The sequence below is a fragment of the Amphiura filiformis genome, chromosome 5 (assembly GCF_039555335.1).
Source record: "Amphiura filiformis chromosome 5, Afil_fr2py, whole genome shotgun sequence".
NCBI classification, from domain to species: domain Eukaryota; kingdom Metazoa; phylum Echinodermata; class Ophiuroidea; order Amphilepidida; family Amphiuridae; genus Amphiura; species Amphiura filiformis.
In genome coordinates this window covers 54,555,275-54,575,989 of record NC_092632.1, presented here as the reverse complement: position 1 = coordinate 54,575,989, position 20,715 = coordinate 54,555,275, and the positions used below count along the sequence as shown (strand labels likewise).

The following is a 20,715-nucleotide window of genomic DNA, read 5'->3' as shown; positions in this document are numbered from 1 at the left end:
TACCATATTGAAGAAACACACCATAAAATGGCCAAATTGCACATGTGGCTAATAACCGATATTCAAATTACTCTCAATTCATAGACACATATTTACTTGAAGTCCAACCCCTCCCTCCCCGACAATAGTTTAATGAATTTATCATTGATGAAAGCTCACATTCCTTTCATAATGTTTGGGTAAAGGAGAAAATGTGAATGCTTCCTTATCGCTTTTCATTTCAATCTTAGTAAATTTCAAGTGGGTGTAATTTTTCATATTTTACTGGGCATATTAATCAAATCCTCATACTGGAAAATTTAAGAGAAGGAAAGCTGCTCACCGAAACCTTTTTCTTTTCTCACTTTGATTGTTATAGAAAATTTTTTGCCCTAAAATATTTATATTTTGCATCATTTTAGCTATTTTCATCATCGAATAAGACAAAATTTCAAGGTCAATTTTGGGAACACGATGGTTACAATAATGATGATAATAGACACTTGACCGACCCTAATTTTTTCACTCGTTACAGCAAACAATGTTTTTAGACCTTGTACATGGCAGGGACTGCCTTTTGAGGAGAGCGGGAGCAATCACCTCTACTGCTCTCCTTAAAATCTGATATTCGAGAGTGATTGTTAGCTCTCCTTAGTTGATCATTTCTCTCCTTACATTCTATTGTAAATGCTCTAAACAGCTCTCCTTGAAGAGCTATCTAATGCTCTCCTGTGAATTCCAAAAGACAGTCCCTGTATTTTATGGCCAGCACTGTCACAAGATGACTTACTTCCTTCCACAAGAGGCACAACATCTAAAGTTACTTAATTTAAAGAAGAGTCGATCAGATGACTCTCAAAGTACAGTTTAGACACAAAACAGCAAAGTAAGCAGCACACTTGATTTCAAACGTTCGATTCAATTTCAAAATTAATGTTTGAACTACCAAATGAATAAATAATCTACACCAGTCTAAGATATAGCCTACATAACAAATACAGCCAGCCATGTATACCAGAAAATCTTGCAAGAGAACATCTAAACAATGTTTAAACAATGTTTACCGATTACACCCACAAGGGGTTTCTATCAAGTAGGACACATCATGTACCACATAACAAATTAAAGATTTATTTCTTGTGTGATTTTACAACAGAAGTGACAAATTGCAATTACTACAATGTGCCAATGAATTAACTAGAGCTTTAACTCTGATAGGATACCAGAATTGATACCTTTTACTGCTGAAGGGAAGATCAAGGCTGGCAAATTCTACTAGTGCAGAGGATTATGGTCAACAAAAGAGTACCATAAAATTCCGTCTACAAGCATATATATGCCTCTAAACGAGGTTTTTTTGACACAAGAGACAAGAGGCAGACACTCTCAACAAAAACGTTATTTGGAGTTTGAACAACTATATTACTGATAAAGGCGGCTGTACAAACATGTATATTTGTAAGACCAATCTATTGCAATGTTTTTGACAAGGGTATTGGCCTTTCATATCTTTCGTTAAAAAAAACCCCTCGTTTAGAGGCATATATGCTTCTAGACGGAATTCTACGGTATGTTGTCCTACAAGCATTTATTATTCAGAGTAGTCTTTGCAGTACATGATAAACTCTAGGGGATGTATAAAGGGTAACCCAGCAAAAGCAACAGACTGAACATTCACAATAAAATATGCAAATGACTGACCCAAAATGACTATTTAATGCTTTCCATGCTATAAAGGTATCTCTGTGAAAATTACCTCAGCACATAGCCGTATGTGCTGAGCCTTTTTGAAAGTTTTTTCCTAATTATCAGAAGAAAGAAAAGCAGCAAAAACCAAGAAAACAAATGGGCAAAAGACACAATCCCACATTTGCATAGTTTGTTCAATTTAATAATTGAAAGAACAAAAAAACCCAGTTTTTTGCAAACATTTTGAGACAAACCCCTTTTTATTGGCCTTAATGCATGTGACCAGAAACTGAGACAGCAGTTGAATCTTACACAGGGTAATAACTTTCAGACAGAATAGCCTAGTCTATACAAGGATGGTTAACGAAATACGAATCGGCAGATGCAGCAACCAGAGGCTACATGTAACAAAATTCAACGAGTTGCAGTGGGGTTTTAGATACATGAATAAAGGGTGCAAGGTGTAATTGAGGCTTTTAGTTGAATGTATATATAGCACCTACAAGGGTGGATACAATAAATGCCTGGCTGAATGTTATGAATATTACACCTGTGAACTTAAAGCCATCTTGCATAAGGGATACATTCCATTATGTATATCAATCTGCTTCAACCGATGACTTTTGGAAATAAAAAGGCAAAAAAACTAAATTGATTTTATTGAAATTGATACATGTAATTGCAGCCATGCTAAGCATCAGCATGAGACAGGCATTGGATTAAGTTACAATAATTACAGGTATACTATATTTGTTAGAGTTTCATTATTGTAATATAATTTTTTATGTGAATACTGTCACTTCAAAAAGTACATTCTCTGCTGTAAGTACATGAATACCCCTTTTTTTAAAGCATATGAAACAAGCAAATTCATAGCCATAATTAATTTTAGTGGGTGTATGGGACATTTCTGAAGAGAAATAAATCACTTGCACTTTAAAAGAGATTTATGTTGGAAAATGAATATTTTTACAGGTACTCACAAAAGACATAATTCGCTTGCACTTTAAAAGAGATTTATGTTGGAAAATTAATATTTTACAGGTACTCAAGAAAGGATTAACTTTTGGGGCGCATTTTGGCATATTTACAAAATGTAAATTTACTTTATATACCCGACCCTCCTTGCCCAACACTCACATGCACATGCTACACTAATGCTACACACTTTTAAAATATATTTAAAGAAATCAAAGATATGAACGCCAAACATTTATGTTATGGCGTAGTGTCTAAGTGAGGTGTCCAACATAAATGCAATTTAGCCCACCCAATATTTTGGGGGATACTTATGGTAACTTGGCAAAAAAGGCAAGCAAATTTGTTCAAAATATATATGGGAGAAAATAAAAATACTCAAGAATATTACTAAATCAACAATAATTATATACAATACAATAGACTGATTTACTCATTGAAAGCATGTTCATATTATTTTCAAATGTATATTCAATTTTAAATGTTGTGCAAATATAAATTTGATATTCATGTTGGGCAAAAACCATTAGCAAGATAAAAAAAAAGCTATATTATTTGACCAGCTTAAAGTGAGTGTCTGAGAATTACACTAAAAAATAAATGCACATAATTTCAGCTTAGGATAGCCACACTACTACACTCTGTGTCTGAGAATTACGTTTCATGCTATGTCTGCATTTCACAAATAGTACAGATTTGTAATGGTTGCATATTTTCTTCCATATGTCATTGAACAATTTCATGAACATTTCTCTCCAAAAAATAAGGGCACAAAAGAAATTATTTTGAACATTGCATATTTAAATTTTAATGTGTGTTACAGTATCTCAACAGGATAATTTAAATGCAACAAAACATATAGCTCTGCATTATTTCGAGAATTTTATTTTCAATTCATCAGGCCTCAAGAAATTTATTTATTTATTTATTTATTTATTTATTTATTTATTTATTTATTTATTTATTTATTTATTTATTTATTTATTTATTTATTTATTTATTTATTTATTTTTTTTTCCATTTTGGTATTTTTATGTGTTCAATATTTTACATAATTACAAAAATGCTCAAAAAGAACAATACAAACAATCAATTAACATTAACAAAAAAATTAATGAATCCATTTGATTTAATTATTGCTTGCAAAAGATGAACAAGCTTTTTTTTATTAATCATATTTGCATGCAAAATAATGACTATTTGTTTTGGATAACAAGTGAAAATGACTAAACAGACACTTTAGGCAAATACAGCATGACTGTATGTAGCCACACTGCCTATTTTATCAATGATTATTGCATTATTGGTAACAGAAGTAGACTATGTCGTAAAGTCAATACCAATTAATTGCAAACGACGTCATTAAGTGAATTTCTAGAGCCGCCTATGTGATTTAATGGACACCAATTAACATGGGTTCGGTCGGTGGCTAATTGCGTAAACAAAACAATAAAGGCTGACACTTTCTTAATTGAGAGAGATCATCTGGTGCATCAAGCAATATTTTTGTTAACTCTATTTTATGTTTACATACATTAGCCTAAAGTGCCCAGGGGATCAGGCACTTGTGTTTTAAGTTGTATATCACCCGCGTACAAGTAAAAAGGGTCTATTTGCATGGTCCGCCGGGCGGGTATCAAAAACATTACAAATGGGGGAAACCCGGATAAGGGTACCTCAATTGCACAGATGTTACTCAAAAAGGGTAGCTAAACTTGGCACCAAGATGCCAAATCAGTTGAAACGAAGGTAAAATTCTTGGTGAAATGGTACTATAAAACCCTTCATATCATGTGCTTTTTCATTGGTTTTTCTTCATGCCTCATGACTGATCCCCGGGACTGATCACTACCAGCAGTTTTATGTGCGACTCCTAACAGTAAAATACTTGCGTAGGGTAGGATTGCATCCGCATAGTACTAACTTTGGGTCCATTTTACACGGATGGAAAGTACTTGCTTTGGGTACTTTTTGAAAATCCTTGTAATGTATGCAAAACTCAAAATGGTATATCGCTGTCTGCATTTGCTGGTTGTTAAACATGTGGGTGTATGCACACAGGGACATTGTCTTTTGTTTTTTTAATTAAGTCAAATAACCATTACCCATGGAACATATGCATTTTTATAGTGGGTTATATGCATCAACATGTTGGTAGTTGATAAAAATTAACATACAATGAATCAATGATCGGTAGGTCGTTCTACCTTTTGCATTTAAGAGGCAATAATATAATCAAACCCACTACTTCACAGGTTAATGCCAGAACAGAGTTGAATAAAACATGTCATATCATACTCTATTTCAGAATTGCTTCACTTTTTTGTGACAATTTTGTAGCGAAGCACTTTCCCTGCCTGAATGTCAGGTCTAGAATCACAAATCTATCATCCCAGTACATTTCGTATTTGTATGGAAAGTTTGCGTCCTCTATAGAATTTGAAATTTTGAGAGATTTTAAAAACTGGGAGGAAATTTGGGCCATCTCCCAGATATTACAATAAAAATATTTTGCACATCTGCTAAACATTAGTGATGCAATGTCTATAATACATGAACACTTTTACACATACTCTATGATTGTCAATAAATTTACACAAATGTTTACTTCCGTAATTTAATCTTATATATGCTGAACACTAAATTTAATGACGGCATAAACTGGTAGGGATCAGAAGAATTATTAATTATTTATTATTGTTATTATTATTATTACAAGTATTATATGGCAATTTTACATGCACAGAGTACCACTGTATAATAAAATCATAATCAGATTAATTCCTCCTAGCAGGAGCCTTGCAACACATATCTTGTCTGTTCTTAGCTTGTGAATATTCAAACAGCACTGTGTGTTGGCAGTCAGAGGTAAAAAGTAACATTCTCTTTTCGAAACTGATTGTGATGTACATGTATGACTTTCTATTCGTAGGACCCACAGCTTAATGTCCCCTCCGAAGGACAACATACTCTAAATGAATCATGGGGAGAGCGTATTGCCAATTAAATTCAGACTTTTTGCCCAAGTCAATACCCCAGCATTTTACCACCAATGGGATTTGAACTCAGGACCTCACACATGCACCAAAGTTGAGTACCATAACTGTTATGCCACACTGCCTTTTTTGCACATTTTATGGGCATTTTCCGAGTCAGTCTCTATCATGTCTATAGCTATGACGTTAATAGCCAGATGGTGGTGATAATGGATTGAGTAAACCTGTGCGTAGCACCTACCTAGCTGACATCATTGCATTTAGTTCATCTATTGATCATTTTATTTAGCAGGGCAACTCTCTGTGTGCTATTACGCAGTACTGCAGGGGAGTGCTGGCTGGCGACAGCTTGTTTCTCCTTTCAATCCTCATGATTACAGTATTGTGCATAACATATTTTTTTTTTTTCTCTTTCCATACTTATGCTACACATGGAAAAATATACCCTGCTAAATATATCATTACATGTATCATATAGTGTACATACATTGTAGAGCCTTGCTGGGTCCATATATGTTCCTACAAAAAAATAGTGAAATTAACTCTTTTGTGGATATACATGTAACTTTTGGGGCAATTTCAGGTAAATTAAAAAAAAATCCCCAAATCTTAATTAACTGGCTCCCCTCCCCAAGGACTACAAAACTGCTACTTTTGTTATATGAATCTGAATGAAACAAATAAAGGATCTCATATTTTGAGCACTGCTCCTTTGTGTACGAGAGCACAAAACTTGGTGTATGCATGACAATGAGGGTGATCTTTTGTTTTAAAATCATGATACACTAAGGTCTGCTCATACTTTGCCGCAATTGCTTTGCGGTGCAGTGCGTTGCCGTATTGCATCGTATTGCAATAAAGTTAAGTACATTGTAACTTGGAAATGTTGGAAGAGTTGCGGCCAAAAGTAATTGATATATCGGCAACGCACCGCATCACAAAGCAATTGCGGCGAAGTATGAATGGACCTTAAGGCAACCCGTGGTGTATTGTGTTTAAGTGATTTGAAAAATATATGGTGAGAAAAATGTGCAAGTTTGGTTTTTCATAACCCTCTCAGAAATGTTTGGAATCGTTGCTATGCATGCAGTACTATTGCACCAATAGCCATTTATATTTGCTTTAATATTGAGCTTCCAATTGTTAATCGTGTTACAAAATAGGCCTGTATATCTACAGATCTACACTTTAATCACAATATTAGTGGTCATATATACATCAGCCAAAAATGTTGCAGGCAAACATAATATAAAGAATAACTAATATCGAAGGACACTTAGGACAGCGATAGTAGCCCTCAGTTAAGACCTCATCTCTCTTCTATATAACACAGATACTGGGTATAGAGATTGCAATCAAATAAAACCACACATGGCCAATTGAAGTACACCCCTTGAGCACCCAATGAGTTTGCCGCTATAAGCTAGTCCAACTGATATGCAGGATTTGATTATTCCTTCAAGTGAATCTACTGAAAACCAAATGACGTAAATGCAGGACAAGGTTGTTTGGTTCTTCCGTGTATTTTTGTGTGGCAGGGGTAATTTGCCTGGAGATGGTTTGGGAGAGGGGCCCATCACTTGGCTCTAGTGAGAAGCAAGCAATTCTGAAATCCTCCTCCTCGGTAACATAACACTACTGATGTCAAGATTGCTATCATTTGATTTTGAGGTAAATGCACCATTTTGGTTTTTGCATTTCTGATCCAGGGCTTTGGTACATTATTCTGTATTGAGGTGTTAGTCCAGATAGAGAGCTTTTCAGGTGATAACTATAAGCTCAGAAACCATATCCAATAGCAGTACTTCTGAATAATCAAACAAGGTGGTATACTGTGTGGTGTACTTCTTCCTCGTGACCCATTTCAATTTCAGTCCAAACTTATGCTCATTTTGTCCATTATAGCATTAAAATAGCAAAATTAAAACGTTAAAATTTGATGAAGACAGTCAAAAATACCAATAATCTTTAACGTCTTAAATATTAGGGCAGCCTGCATCTCACAGTGGAGGGGGCAGAGGGGAAAAGACTTCTCATAGGAAGAATTGACCATGTAGTAGAAAACAATCATGTCATCGATTGGGAGGAGGCTAGGATCGTTGGCAAAGAGATTAATAGATATAAGAGACAGATTAAGAAGGCGATCACCATCAGAAAGCGAGGCAATACCATGAACAGAGACGAGGGGCAATACAACTTGAGTCACGTCTTTGACGATCTGATAAGTGAAAAATCAACTGGCAACTCCGTTGCCAAGCAGCAGAAATCATCAGCTGTACACAGATCATCATTGCAACAATAGCATCGATACAGAAAACTGTCAGTTTTAGAAACGTCTTTTACTAACAAATGCCTGAATATGAAATCTGAATTATTGAAATTTTGTCTAGTCTAGTGGTGGTGCCCAGTGAAGTGCTGTCATCTTAAACGCCTTCTTGTCTCAACAATGCTTCCTACTTTGTTATAATTATATTTACATAATGCACACACAAAAAAAGAAAGATATGAAATGGAAATGATTTCCTTGCTTGGTCATTTGTCTGTATTACTATTACCAACCTCAGAATGTCAATGAAAACATTCAGTATTTTCATACTGATGACAGTCATACTGTTGACCTTTGACCCAAAGTCATTGACCATCAACATAAAATGAGAAACAGGGCTAAATACATAATTGTTCTCTTTTGCGTCATTTCAAAACAAGTCAATACATGTCTACCAAGGTGCTGAACAATACAAAATGTAATATACGCACTCAATTAACTTTGCACTTGAAAACCATCATTTACTCCCAATAGATTGGTTGTGACAAACAAACAATACTTTTGGTGGCCATCTTACAAACTTGTGAAAATAGACTCCATCTTTTAGATACATGTACATGTAGTACGCCTTTTTCAAACTTTACATCGGAAGCAATAACCTTAAGAGATTTTAAACCTTTTTTTTTAATTATTTGAAAGCTCCGATCATCATGTGGTATCAAATTATTATGTAACAGGTATATTTACAGGTATATTTAAAGGAGTATTTTGTGATCCTAGCATCCTCTTTTTATGACATTTTCAATAGATATCTACAAAAAAAGCTTATTCCCAACATTTCAGTGGATTCTGATTTGTGTTTGCAAGTTATGCATGATTCTGTGTTTTACACTGCTCCATAGGCCACTGTGTTGAATTACGTTCTGGTACACCAGAACGTAATTAAAATTTGGCGATATTTTTACTAAATGAATTAGTCTGCTAGAAATATTTTGAACATAAACATTATGTAGCCAGAGGTTTCCAGTGGTATAGAAATGGAGGGATAAGGCTGTGGATCACAAAATGCCCTTTTAACATAACATTGTACATCACAAATATAATTGTTCTTTGGGTTCGCTATTACATAAGATTACATTACAAATACTATTGGACTTCATTTTTCAAATTGCACTTAGTTATATTTCATTTTTCATTGATCTGTTGATCTCACTCTTGTAAGCTTAATGCCACTTCCCTAACACACCTGGATGAAAAAATTGATTTTATTAATTATTACAACTACCTAAAAATATACTTGCTAATGATAAGTACAGGTTTACCATTTAATTACAAATATCCTTGACCCTGTAGAAAATCTAAACCTACTGCAAACAATTAAATATTTATTTACAATGATCTTAAATTATAGCAGGGAATGTATTGACCTAAAATTAATTAAGATATATCCTAGTAAACATGCAGCATATTTTAATGTTTAAGTGAATCATGTATAAAGCATCATACCAAGGTTATGAGAATGCAATTGAAAAAGCTGCCTTGTGATGCAAATGTGCTAAGGCCAACAAAAAAAAAAGGTTTGTCTCAAAGCTCGAGCGCGCATTTGTAAATTTGTGAGATTTGGAAATAAAGAAATGCAGAATTTTTTTTATTTCAAAATTTTTTCTTTTTTATGGTTTTTCCGGAAAAATTCGCAGATTTTTTTCTCCAAATACCATGAAAATAGTCGGGAATAAAAAAAATATATCGCATTTCGCATTTGTTTTCAAACCACTCGTGAGACAAACCATTATTTTTTTTTGGCCTAAGGTGATGGGAAAAACCCTGCTCTATGGGTGAACAGCCTTTTCAGGTAGGGTCGGCTTGTTTTGGGGTTTTTTTTTTCAGCAAACAACTCTAAAACTCACCAAAATCTGTGAACAAATTGCAATGTTTCCCTCACTTTACTCATTATTTTCAGTCAAAATATATCTACCGTTTTTGCTCAAAACAGCTGATTTTACATGCATACAACAATTTCCATCATATCAAGCTCAATCCACTTTTAGCCAAAAAATGGTGCTCATTTTACATGCATACAGCAAAAAAACAGGGTTGGGGTTTTTATCACCTAACGGCTTGTTTCCTTCTACATGTATTTCTCTTGCTTGCATAAAACATACATTGAGAATCTGATGCAGCTCCCAGACAAAACTAAAAGGTACTGTTACTTAAATGATATATGGAAAGTAACTGTTCCATAAAAGGTACTGTCACTTAAATGATATAGTAACCTTTCAAGTCAATTCTGCACACCTTGGTATTAAGGCAGTTATTTCTACTTACTGTTAGTTCATCACCTATAAGGCAGCTATTTCTGCTTCCTGTTAGTACATCACCTATAATTAATATTGACTTTCAAGCATGATGTATACTTTGCTCGGACTAGTTGATTACTGCTTCGCCAATCTCTTCAACAGCCACCAAGCATCATCTACATGTACACCAACACTACACATAATAAGTGAAACATTTACATGTAGTAACAGAATTTATGTTTAATAGTAGATATTCCAATGTTGCGTTTATTCACAATAACATGCTGAAGCTGTATTGCCTTGAATCATGAATAGTAATAATGTGTTATCTTACATTACAGAAATAGCAACATGCATTTTGCCCATGAAGAAAATTTAGCATTGTATTTGCAGTAAAATTGTTTATTTTGAGAGATTTGATAGATGACCTAATTCAACATAACATTTTGCTCATCTCCATCAATCTTTCCTTGTTAACTGATCTACAAATTTACCTTCATTTTGGAGCAACATTAGTAATATTACTGAACACAATACCTGATGCCGTCTCATCAGTGATACTATACTAAGAAAGGCCACTTTTGCTATCTTCAGTAGATAGCATACATTGCCCATTAATATGCAAGCATTCACAGGCGTGTTAATCAACATTAATTGTGCACAGTAGCAGTGCCAAGGTCATGGGAATATAGGGATTTTGCCCTATATCAAGCTTACTCACTTCCCACCTCTTACTTAATTGCATTCAGTAAAAAATATATGGTACATTTTATTATGAGACTAGCATTTTCATTTTGTGCAAATTTAGATTTTTTCCTCTAGTATCTGCCTTCTCCATTGCCACTCCCCAAGAAAAAAACAAGATCTGGAATTGCCACTAACTACTTATGCATTTTGCTATCTTCAGTAGACAGCAAAATATGACAGCTTTGTGGCATTGCACATCTCAGTCACCCGCTGATTGTATTATATTCAGTAAATATCAGGATAATTATGCCTTATGACAACATTGAACACAGTGGAAGGCAATATTTTGTTTTTCGTCGATCTCGTACTCAGGAGCTAAAACAGAATTTTGGTCAAGTAGTGAGCTGCTAAGCTGGGCTGGTCAATCTGAAGATGTTACATACCAACTATAGTTGACAACATAAGTATTTTTACACACCAGATGGGTAGAGTACATGTAGGTACTTCTAAAATAAAAAACGTCCTTGCCCATCAGCTAAAATACCTGTAGATAGACCTTGCTGATGCTCTGGAATAAGAATGCCATAGGAGCATTTTGCTGTCTGATTTAAAAATGCTGCCTTCAAGAAAAACATTGGTGTGATACCAAATCTGCTTCAATTGTGGACTTTTGAAAATCAGATCAATGTGAAGTTGCTATCATTGTCTATATGACGCAAATTTAATGCAGTAACAGTTCAAGTATTGCAACATTTGAAAGCAACCATTTTGTATAAATGCATGTCATGCAACACATAAGCATAATTTAATCATTTGATTACAAGACACAGTCACACTGAGAGCATAGCTTTTAGAATCACATTATCGCGTTACACACGATTGGTATGCAATGCAGGCCACAGTGCACATTGATGTGCATTGATACAGATTAACACTCCTGTGTAGAGCGCCTTATTATTTTGCTTTCTTCAGTAGATAGCAAACAACTGTCATAAGTATGAAGTAAATTGTACTACATGTCAACACCCTATATCCATGCAACCATTTTTGGTAGAAAATAATTAAATTGATATTGATATATGTGACACAATCTGGTCCATGGGGGCCAAAGGCGGCAAATTTGAAACTGAGATAAAGGCAAAAATGTTGATTAAAAAAACAATAAAATACATAAGAAAATAGACATGAAAAAACTTCAACAAGAAACATTTTCAGGCTTTCTATTTTAAAACAGCTCTAAATGTACATAATTTATGATGGTGTGGGTATACCATTTTTGTCACTAGATTACCATCTTGTAAACATTGCAACACATGCATAAAGATGAAGCTTGAGATACGGAAATTCCTTCATCATGCTCAGACTCGGTGATGCATTCACTGTGTCTACTAGCCAACCTGTCTCTTGGTTTTATGTCTATAACATCATTTCTCCCATATGTATATCTACATCAGGAAATTGCAGCACGAGCCAAAATACATAAATATCAGTCAACCCTACCTAACCATCACATCAATTTGAAAATGGACTGTTCTAGTTGAAATTCATACACCCCATATGGAAAACATGACCTTAATCTCCCACACAGGGGATGCAGATTTCAAATGGAATCACCCATTCAGGTATAGGCACATTTGAAATTCACACTCCCTATGCAAAAGATATTAAGGTCATGTTTTCCAGAGGTATGTAACATGTGTATGGATGCCAACTGGAATAGCTTAATATAAGTATAGCAAGAAGGACACAAATTGATTTTTTGGCGAGCACATAAAACATAAATGGAAATCGAGAAAACGGAGATCAATAAGAAGATGAAACGCGTATATGATCAACTTTGACTGTTTTTGCTTGGTACTGAAATGAGTATAATTTGAATGGTATTTAGTTACCTGGATATTATTAACATGCCATTAATGTTATGCAAAGAATATCTTGATGCACGTCATGTCACTCATTGCTTGAATTACAATTCTATACACTTTAGTTGTGACAGCTTTGCATGCATAATCACGTTATTTGCTATACGAGTGAACAGATTATGATATAATCATTCCTATCTGTGCATTACTCATTTTCCAACAACTTCATCACAACAGATATCTGCATGTATAATCTTAAATGAGGTCTTATAAATTATATAGTTGTTTTAGTCTTAAAATTTCCAATAATTTTGCTTGATTATGTCAGATATATATGTTCACAAATCCTATTAATGTTCACTTTCTAGACAAAAACGTTTATATGCTAATAACTCCGTATTACTTGTTGAGAGTGAAATTGTACAAAATAATGCCCACGTACTGAGATATTGAGGTGTCTAATGCAAGAGCCCTGCAGGGGGAGTGCATTAAATGCATCAACATCTCAGTAAAAGTGCATTATTTGATACACTATCTCAAGCTACAAGTAAATATGCAGTTTTTAACCTATTTCATACACAAGAAAAAAATACTGTGATTTTTGCTAATTTTATGACAAAACTATCTCTGAAAATGTTGGAAAATACAAGCAAATAACAAATGCATCATCCTGCAAGGAAAATGAATCAACCCTACACAACACGAACGCATCCAAAAGCACGTGCAATCAATACACTCCTGGCGTTTTTCTATCGTTTGCTCTGATTGGTTCTCACTTAATCTAAAAGAGTATGAATTACCTAAATATGAACAAGGATCTGTACAAAATAACATATATATTTTTGCAGTGTTTGGTCTTGGAGGAACCAACAAATTAATTAAAGGGGCAATATCCCACACAAAAAATCTTGCTGCCCTGCAGGACATACATGTAGATTCCTGCACTGATGGCAATGAATTATTGTCCTCAATTACAGGGTTACACGAGTTGCATTTTGTGCTCAGCTTCAAACTCATCAATTGCTCTTTGGTGTTGTCTCTCAAAGAAACCCTTCCCCATTCTAAGCATGAGCGAATCTGTACTCCCATGTGCCAGTGCCTCATGTCACATATATTAAAGCTTAAATTGAAAGGGAAGTCATATGAGGAGGCTGATGCAGGGCGGACTCCCTGCTTGCCTGTGTTTACAGCATGGTATTATATAAATTACAGTTCATTAGCCTTAGTGCAATGTCAGGATTCAACAAAATTGTTTTAACTGGTCTATATAAAAGTAGAGGTTTTAAATATTATTATGAAAACAGTGGAAGCACTCAACTTTGGAAATGACATGGATGTAAAAGCACGCATTGACATCCTTATTTAATGTTTTCTCCAAAATCACCCATTGTGTCCATTTTGTGTTTTTATGTTACATTTAGAGTCTCCATTTCAATTACTTTCTAAACTTATTTTAGATTTTTCAACAAACAGCAGACAGTTTCATAATTTTTATTTTCCTTTTAATTGCTTTGAAATCAAAACGTTTTGGACAAAAATTTCTTTAAATAAAATACTTATTCTATGCAGAAACCATTACTGTATTTAACATAAACATGCACTGCATCACAAAACTACAAGGGGCCTCTAGACTAGATGATAAGCATAATAAGTACATGTACAAATGGTGGGTGATTCAGTAGTGAGTGCTCCTGCAAAGACAATTAACTAAAAGGTCAAAAGGTCATACAATTATCATCCTCATCAGTGTAATTACATAACTTGTACTCCAACGTGTACCCTTCTTTATAGGGTCTATGCCCTATGTCACCTCTATGATGATGATGACCAAAGGCATAAACTTATGATATTCAAATAACGATATGATGTTACAAGGCCATTAAACTTATTAAACTTGTTATAGTAGATGGATAGTGACGTTGCCAACCACACATTTCACACAGCCTGACTTTACCCAATGCAAGAGTCCAATTTCATCCTCATCGTTAGGCCACATGTCCAAAATGAAGTTCAAATATGTTGGATAATTCATATATGATGGGTACCAACTTCAATTGAACCCGTGTATTTTTACGCATGTACCAATTTTTTACACAAAGACAAAATTTCAGATATCCGATACATCGTAGAAAGTGAGATAAACAGATAAGTAACTGCTGTTAGATGCCAAGTCAAGAATGTATGGAATGCATGAAATCTATACTATGTCTAACCATGGTAAATCCAACATGGCCGCTTCTGTACATACATACAAGGTAATTCAATGATTCTCCCTTATGTGAACCTCAAGCATATCACATTAGCAATTACATTGGACTTACTAACCCTGTACTAAAGTACATCTATAGTTTCTTTATTTGATGAAACCTGAGACGGCTGCCTACAACGCTACATGGTAGTACTCAAATGTGTCGCTGATTAATATGTTGTAAATTGCAATTCATATGTAATCCCACCATAGCATGATACACTTAGGAACTGGGGGGCTTGGGGAGGCTCAGCCCCCTCAATAATTTTGTTGCGGAGGCTTGAATACCCTTCAGCACCCCAAATAATTCTAGGTGAAGTGAAAAATGTCATCATAAACCAGGAAAAATGGGTGTTTTTGACACATTTTTTTTTCAAAGTTTTCTGACTCTGAGGGAGAACCCCCCCCCAGGCACCCCCAGAATGGATCATCGACAATTTTTTATTTTCTCAGCCTCCCATATTGAAAATCTTCCTTAGCCACTGCCCACCTAAACATATTAATGACCTGACCATCATAGCATACCTGCCAACTTGATTGAAATTTTGACATGGGACTGATGCAGACTCTTTTTCTCCATTATTTACATCTCTTCGTATAATTTAAATCCTCAATGAACCTCAATCAGAATATAATACTACATGTAGGTTTACACTACTACCATCATTGACCTTCAACATTTACTATCATGTCTCCTACTACAAGGTGATTGTCTTTCAACCTGAGTTTGCAACTTCATGTCAAGCTGCTGGGTGATTGAACTGGCCCCACGACCATATCAAATAGCTTCAGATTTACGGTCTATGCTTCAGATGATGATGCTGGCAAAAGAGTAATGCACCATCGCCAGACTACTTCCTATTCAAGAAAAATACAGCAGTAATTTGTTTGGATTAAAAAAAATTATCCTCTTTTTGCCAAATTATGAAACATAGCTAAATCCTAATCCTTTAGTTAGTTCTAACTGGCAATGAAAGTCAAATTGTAATATTTGGTCAAATTTTTTTGGGGGATTATGTTTTTAGGGCATTTTTCATATACTGTGACAATCAAGCCCACAGATTTGTTAAAGGCTAATTTCAAGCACTGCATTTTAAATTTGGAAATCACATTTTTTCATAACCAATTTATCACAAATAACACAAAATATTAAAATTATGAGTCAACTTTTAGCCTATACTGAAGATTTTGACTTGTTCCAAGTGTTCGAATTTGTAACTTGAGAAAACATGCAAAATTGCATGTTTTGAGCCCAATTTTCCTCAACTTGCAAAAATATTAAATTTTCACTTTTATTGCCAGTTAGAACAAACTATTAGGGCTCATATTGAAATTCCCTTACACAGGAAGGTGTGCGCCATCCTGCAACTTTCCTGTGCTAGCCTTCTTTTGTTAAACTCCTGGGCAGGGTGTATCACTGATGCATATAATCCATCCGTTTTATGACCGAGCTTTCCTGAGGCGCGCGCTTAGCGAGGGGAATCCTGCCTTCTTTCTGTGTGAAAACGTGGTAGGGTATTTCAATATGAGCCCTAAAGAAACAGTATTTAGCTATGTTCCATTTGCCCTTCTGATATCAAATACTTTTTGAGTTTTTGAAATTTGAGATATAATACAAAATTTTATGGCAAATTATTAAAATGATATTTTTGACATTTAACAGTCCTCAAATTAAACTTTATAAATCTAATGATATGCTTCTAAAGTGTATGTAGCTGGGAGGAATAGCAAACCATCATTTGAAAAGTTTGACCTTTCTTATTGAAGATATACATATTTTCCCAAAAGACCTAGCTTTTATAGACTAGATATTTTATAGCAAATATTATAAACAGTTATAAAACACTACATTACTAAAAGATGCTAAGAGAAAGAAAGGAAAGAAAATCATAAGGAAAAGAGAAGACTACATGTTGGAGAAAAGATGAGACTCAAGCAGCATTTTGATTGGAGATGTACCATTTGGGTTCCTCGTTGAACAAGGCATGCTATTTCAGAGACGAGGCTGGGACAATGATGGAAAATATCCTGTCACAAGCCCACCTATGGGATCTAGGGATGGCAAGACAATCACTAGCAGCAACGGAGCTGAGTAAGTAAGAGGATGGTAGAAATATATAACTTTCAGCTCTATTCTTGAGCTATATTCTTGGACAATAACACAAATCAAGGCCATTAAAAAGATAAAATGTTATATTTTTGCCCATCATTTGATAATAAATGCAAACACCACTGTACATACAAAATCTCCTAAAATCTCACACATTTTCTGATGGTATGTTCCTACGATCACATGCTGATGGCAGTCTGCTTGAATGTAAAAGAACTCACACAACATATGGGAATAATGCCTTCTGCAATTCTGTGCCAGCTCTCTGGAACAAATTACCTTTAAAACTTCGTACTTCACATAGTCTGGCCACTTTTAAATCCAATCTGAAAACCTATTTGTTTCCAAACTAAGTTTTTTATTTTTAATTAAGTTGTACATTAAGTGTAACCGAAGATGTAGTGTATGTTGTACTTTTAAGATCATTGTAAAGCGCTTTGTTCATACTTATGCTAAGGCGCTATATAAATTCCATTTATTGTATTATTGTATAAATTAAAAAATGATGAATTATTTTCATTAGTAGAGGAAAATGTACTTACCAAGTTTCATCGTTCTCAAACTCGATTTCTCCTTCTACGTCTATATAATCCACTCCATTGCCTTTGGCACTACCTTCAATGGTCTTGTATGGTACACGAACCACACCTCTAGCTCCTGATGATCGTGCAACTTTAAACTGAGCATTTCCTGCTGATTCTGCAATACTAGTTACTGGTTCCTCAAGGTGAAAAATTCCTGAATGGTCATCATCCAAAATGGTAATCATAGCCATGGTAGGCTCCACCAACTTAGCCAAAGGTCCTGCTTGGTTGCTTTGAAACATACCGTCCGGTCCACCTATGCGAACATTGCTCAATTTGACGTAGAAGTGCTCGTCTTCTTCAAAGATGTCATCGCGATAATGGTGAGTCCGACTTCTTTTGGGTTTCACCAGGTTTGAAAATAAGGGTGCCATCAGCATAGTGATAGTCCGATCCGGCATTAGCGGTGCCGTCCTCAGTGCGGTAGTCCACATATACGGTACTGTTCATATCACCACCTTGACGAGTTACAGTGATATTGAAGCTACCAACATTCTCCATGACCGTGTATTGATGCGGCTCAAAGAATACGTGGGCCAAGTTATCATCTACAGGCACCTCAATCTTCACCTCAGCGACACTAGCCCGCTTCTTATCAAGGGTCTTCTTGAGAATGTTGCCAGCACCACACATCTTACGAGTTGCTTGAATACGGTAAAATGCACGACTCTTGCTCTTCTGGGACAGAGCTTCATAGTTAGCCATTTGTTCCAGCGTCTGCAAATCGGCATCGGGGTGCTTTTGACGCAGTTCCCGAAGTAAACGAATAAATTCTTTCTTGTTATTTTCAAGGTCTTTGATATCGTCCATCTGAGGCTCAGTATCATCATATTTATTCCCAGTGAATTCAACATCATTAGTGTAGTCATGGTTGGCTGATTTGAAGTGGTTTGCATTAGCCTCACCCATCTCCATTGAACCTGTCAAGTTGGACCCTCTTCTTACTATCTTTTCTGCTGTGTACTTTTTCTGAGGAATTTGTAGAAAAAATCCTCTTGTCAGCAATGTATGCCCACACTACAGTTATTGGAAACAATGCGAGAGTTACTAGTGCCTCCCAAACATACACTCTATTTTTACTAAAGGGCACCAAGATCAGATAAAGCCAAATATAGGCTAGTACACTGAATGTAGCTGTAACTAGGAATACACGCAAAATGTTTAATTCTTGAGCATCGCCATCCGAATCACATACACACAAACAGCAATAATAACAAATAAATTAAAAGCTGCACTGCCTACAATTGTGCCTGGACCTAACTGTCCTGCTTCAAATTTGTTTCCGCAAACTTCTATGACCGACAGCAGAATTTCCGGAGCTGAAGAGCCAAGCGCCATCAGTGTTAAGTTTGATACAGTTTCATTCCATATGCGTACACTAACAACAATGGTATCACCGTTGGGCTTTTTTACTGTCACTTCTTTCTCTTTTGAAGTGATGATCTCAATGGCTGACATGAAGCGATCTGCAATGATGGACACGCCCAAGAACATGAAGCATAGTGCAGCAAAATATACCATAGCTCTGGCTATCTTGTCCCCTATTTCTGGGTTCCATGGTTGCCAATATGGAAATATGTTTCCACGTTTGACACAACGTGGTTTTGTGACATTAACATCTTGTGAATTGGTCAGTGCAACACCTGCAAGCAGGATTATGCAACACACAAGCAAGGAGTTGCTCATTTTGTAACTGCTAGCTAACTAATCCCCGTCTCTAAAGAGAAGTAGACTTATCCCCTATGCATCGGTATATCTACCAACTCATCCAAAATCAGCTTGATGCTACTGTCGCTATATTAAGCCATTGTCTTGGGTCATATGTACAGTACAACACAGATTGCAGTCTGTAGAACTTAACCATACTATTGTAGACAACAGTGAGATAGGGATTATTAAAGTATGGAATGATAGCATCACTTCATTTCATACAAGTGTCTAGTCTAGTGCACTAAGAGTTATGAGTCGCCGTCAAATTGCGCTCCACGAATGATGCTCCATGACATATCCCACCTGCAAAGAAAAAATACAAAGAATTAGAAATATGAATATCATTAAAGCAGTGATATTAAAGATTTCTGACAAATTTGATTTAAAATTTTTTTCCCACAGATAGTGTTCACTAGATATGTGCCCTTTTAATTTTGATTATCCTAGTGTCTGAGCCATGTTATCTAACACATATCACATGCAAGGAATATCACTATTTAATGCAAATTGATTCATGTTTGGAATATTCAGTTTACCCAGTACTCAAACATTTCTCAAAACTCAAAGAGTCACAAGAATATTTTCAACCCCTCCCTCTATAAAGCAATAATAAATCAATTATACATGATTACTCTTCTGCCAGAAATGTGGAGAAAGGTATGATTATGACATTTCGTAATGAAGATATCCCGGGAAGATATACGTTTTTCCCCCAAAGACCTAAAATTGTCAGGCCTTTTTTATAGTATGTCTGATGTGCTCTCATGTCCCACAAAAAATTGCAAATTGCTATCTGATACCTTTACAGAACGAAATTACAACATAGAGAAGCGTAATACACATAATCCTGCATAACTCGCAAATGCAAAATTGGAATCAACTGAGATATATGGGAATAAGCTTTTTTCGTGGATATCTACTGAAAAATGTCACATGACGAAAGAGGATGGTAGGATCACAAAATACTCCTTTAAATTAAGCTACTCATGGCATATATTTAAATTCAGGCAGTTTGAGCATGATGAAACAAGTTGGCATTAATTATTTACTCACATCAAAACTTGTGTTCTAATTTTGCTAGTCATTTGCTAAAATGTAAAATCTGCAGTAAAACCAAATGCAGCATCCATAAACAAAACACTGTATCAGCTAACTGTCATACTTGATTAATGTATTTTGGAGTATGGTACGCTATATCTTTTAACAGTCTACATAGAGTGCATGTAACAGAGGCTGCAATTATTACAATCAATACTAAACTGTCATAAATTGGTTTTATACAAAATCCAAGCCAAGCATTCGGAGGAAT

General features: G+C 35.2%; 1 protein-coding gene across 1 annotated transcript in view; it reads right to left on the bottom strand.

The window, feature by feature from the left end:
- Nucleotides 1-20,715, bottom strand: part of LOC140153384 (sodium/calcium exchanger 1-like) — a 220,775-nt gene that overhangs the window by 174,725 nt on the left and 25,335 nt on the right. Inside the window, 4 exon segments of the mRNA XM_072176124.1 lie at nucleotides 17,655-18,029; nucleotides 18,031-18,684; nucleotides 18,686-18,881; nucleotides 18,884-19,709. Coding sequence (XP_072032225.1) covers nucleotides 17,655-18,029; nucleotides 18,031-18,684; nucleotides 18,686-18,881; nucleotides 18,884-19,382 — 1,724 coding nt within the window. The 5' untranslated portion in view covers nucleotides 19,383-19,709.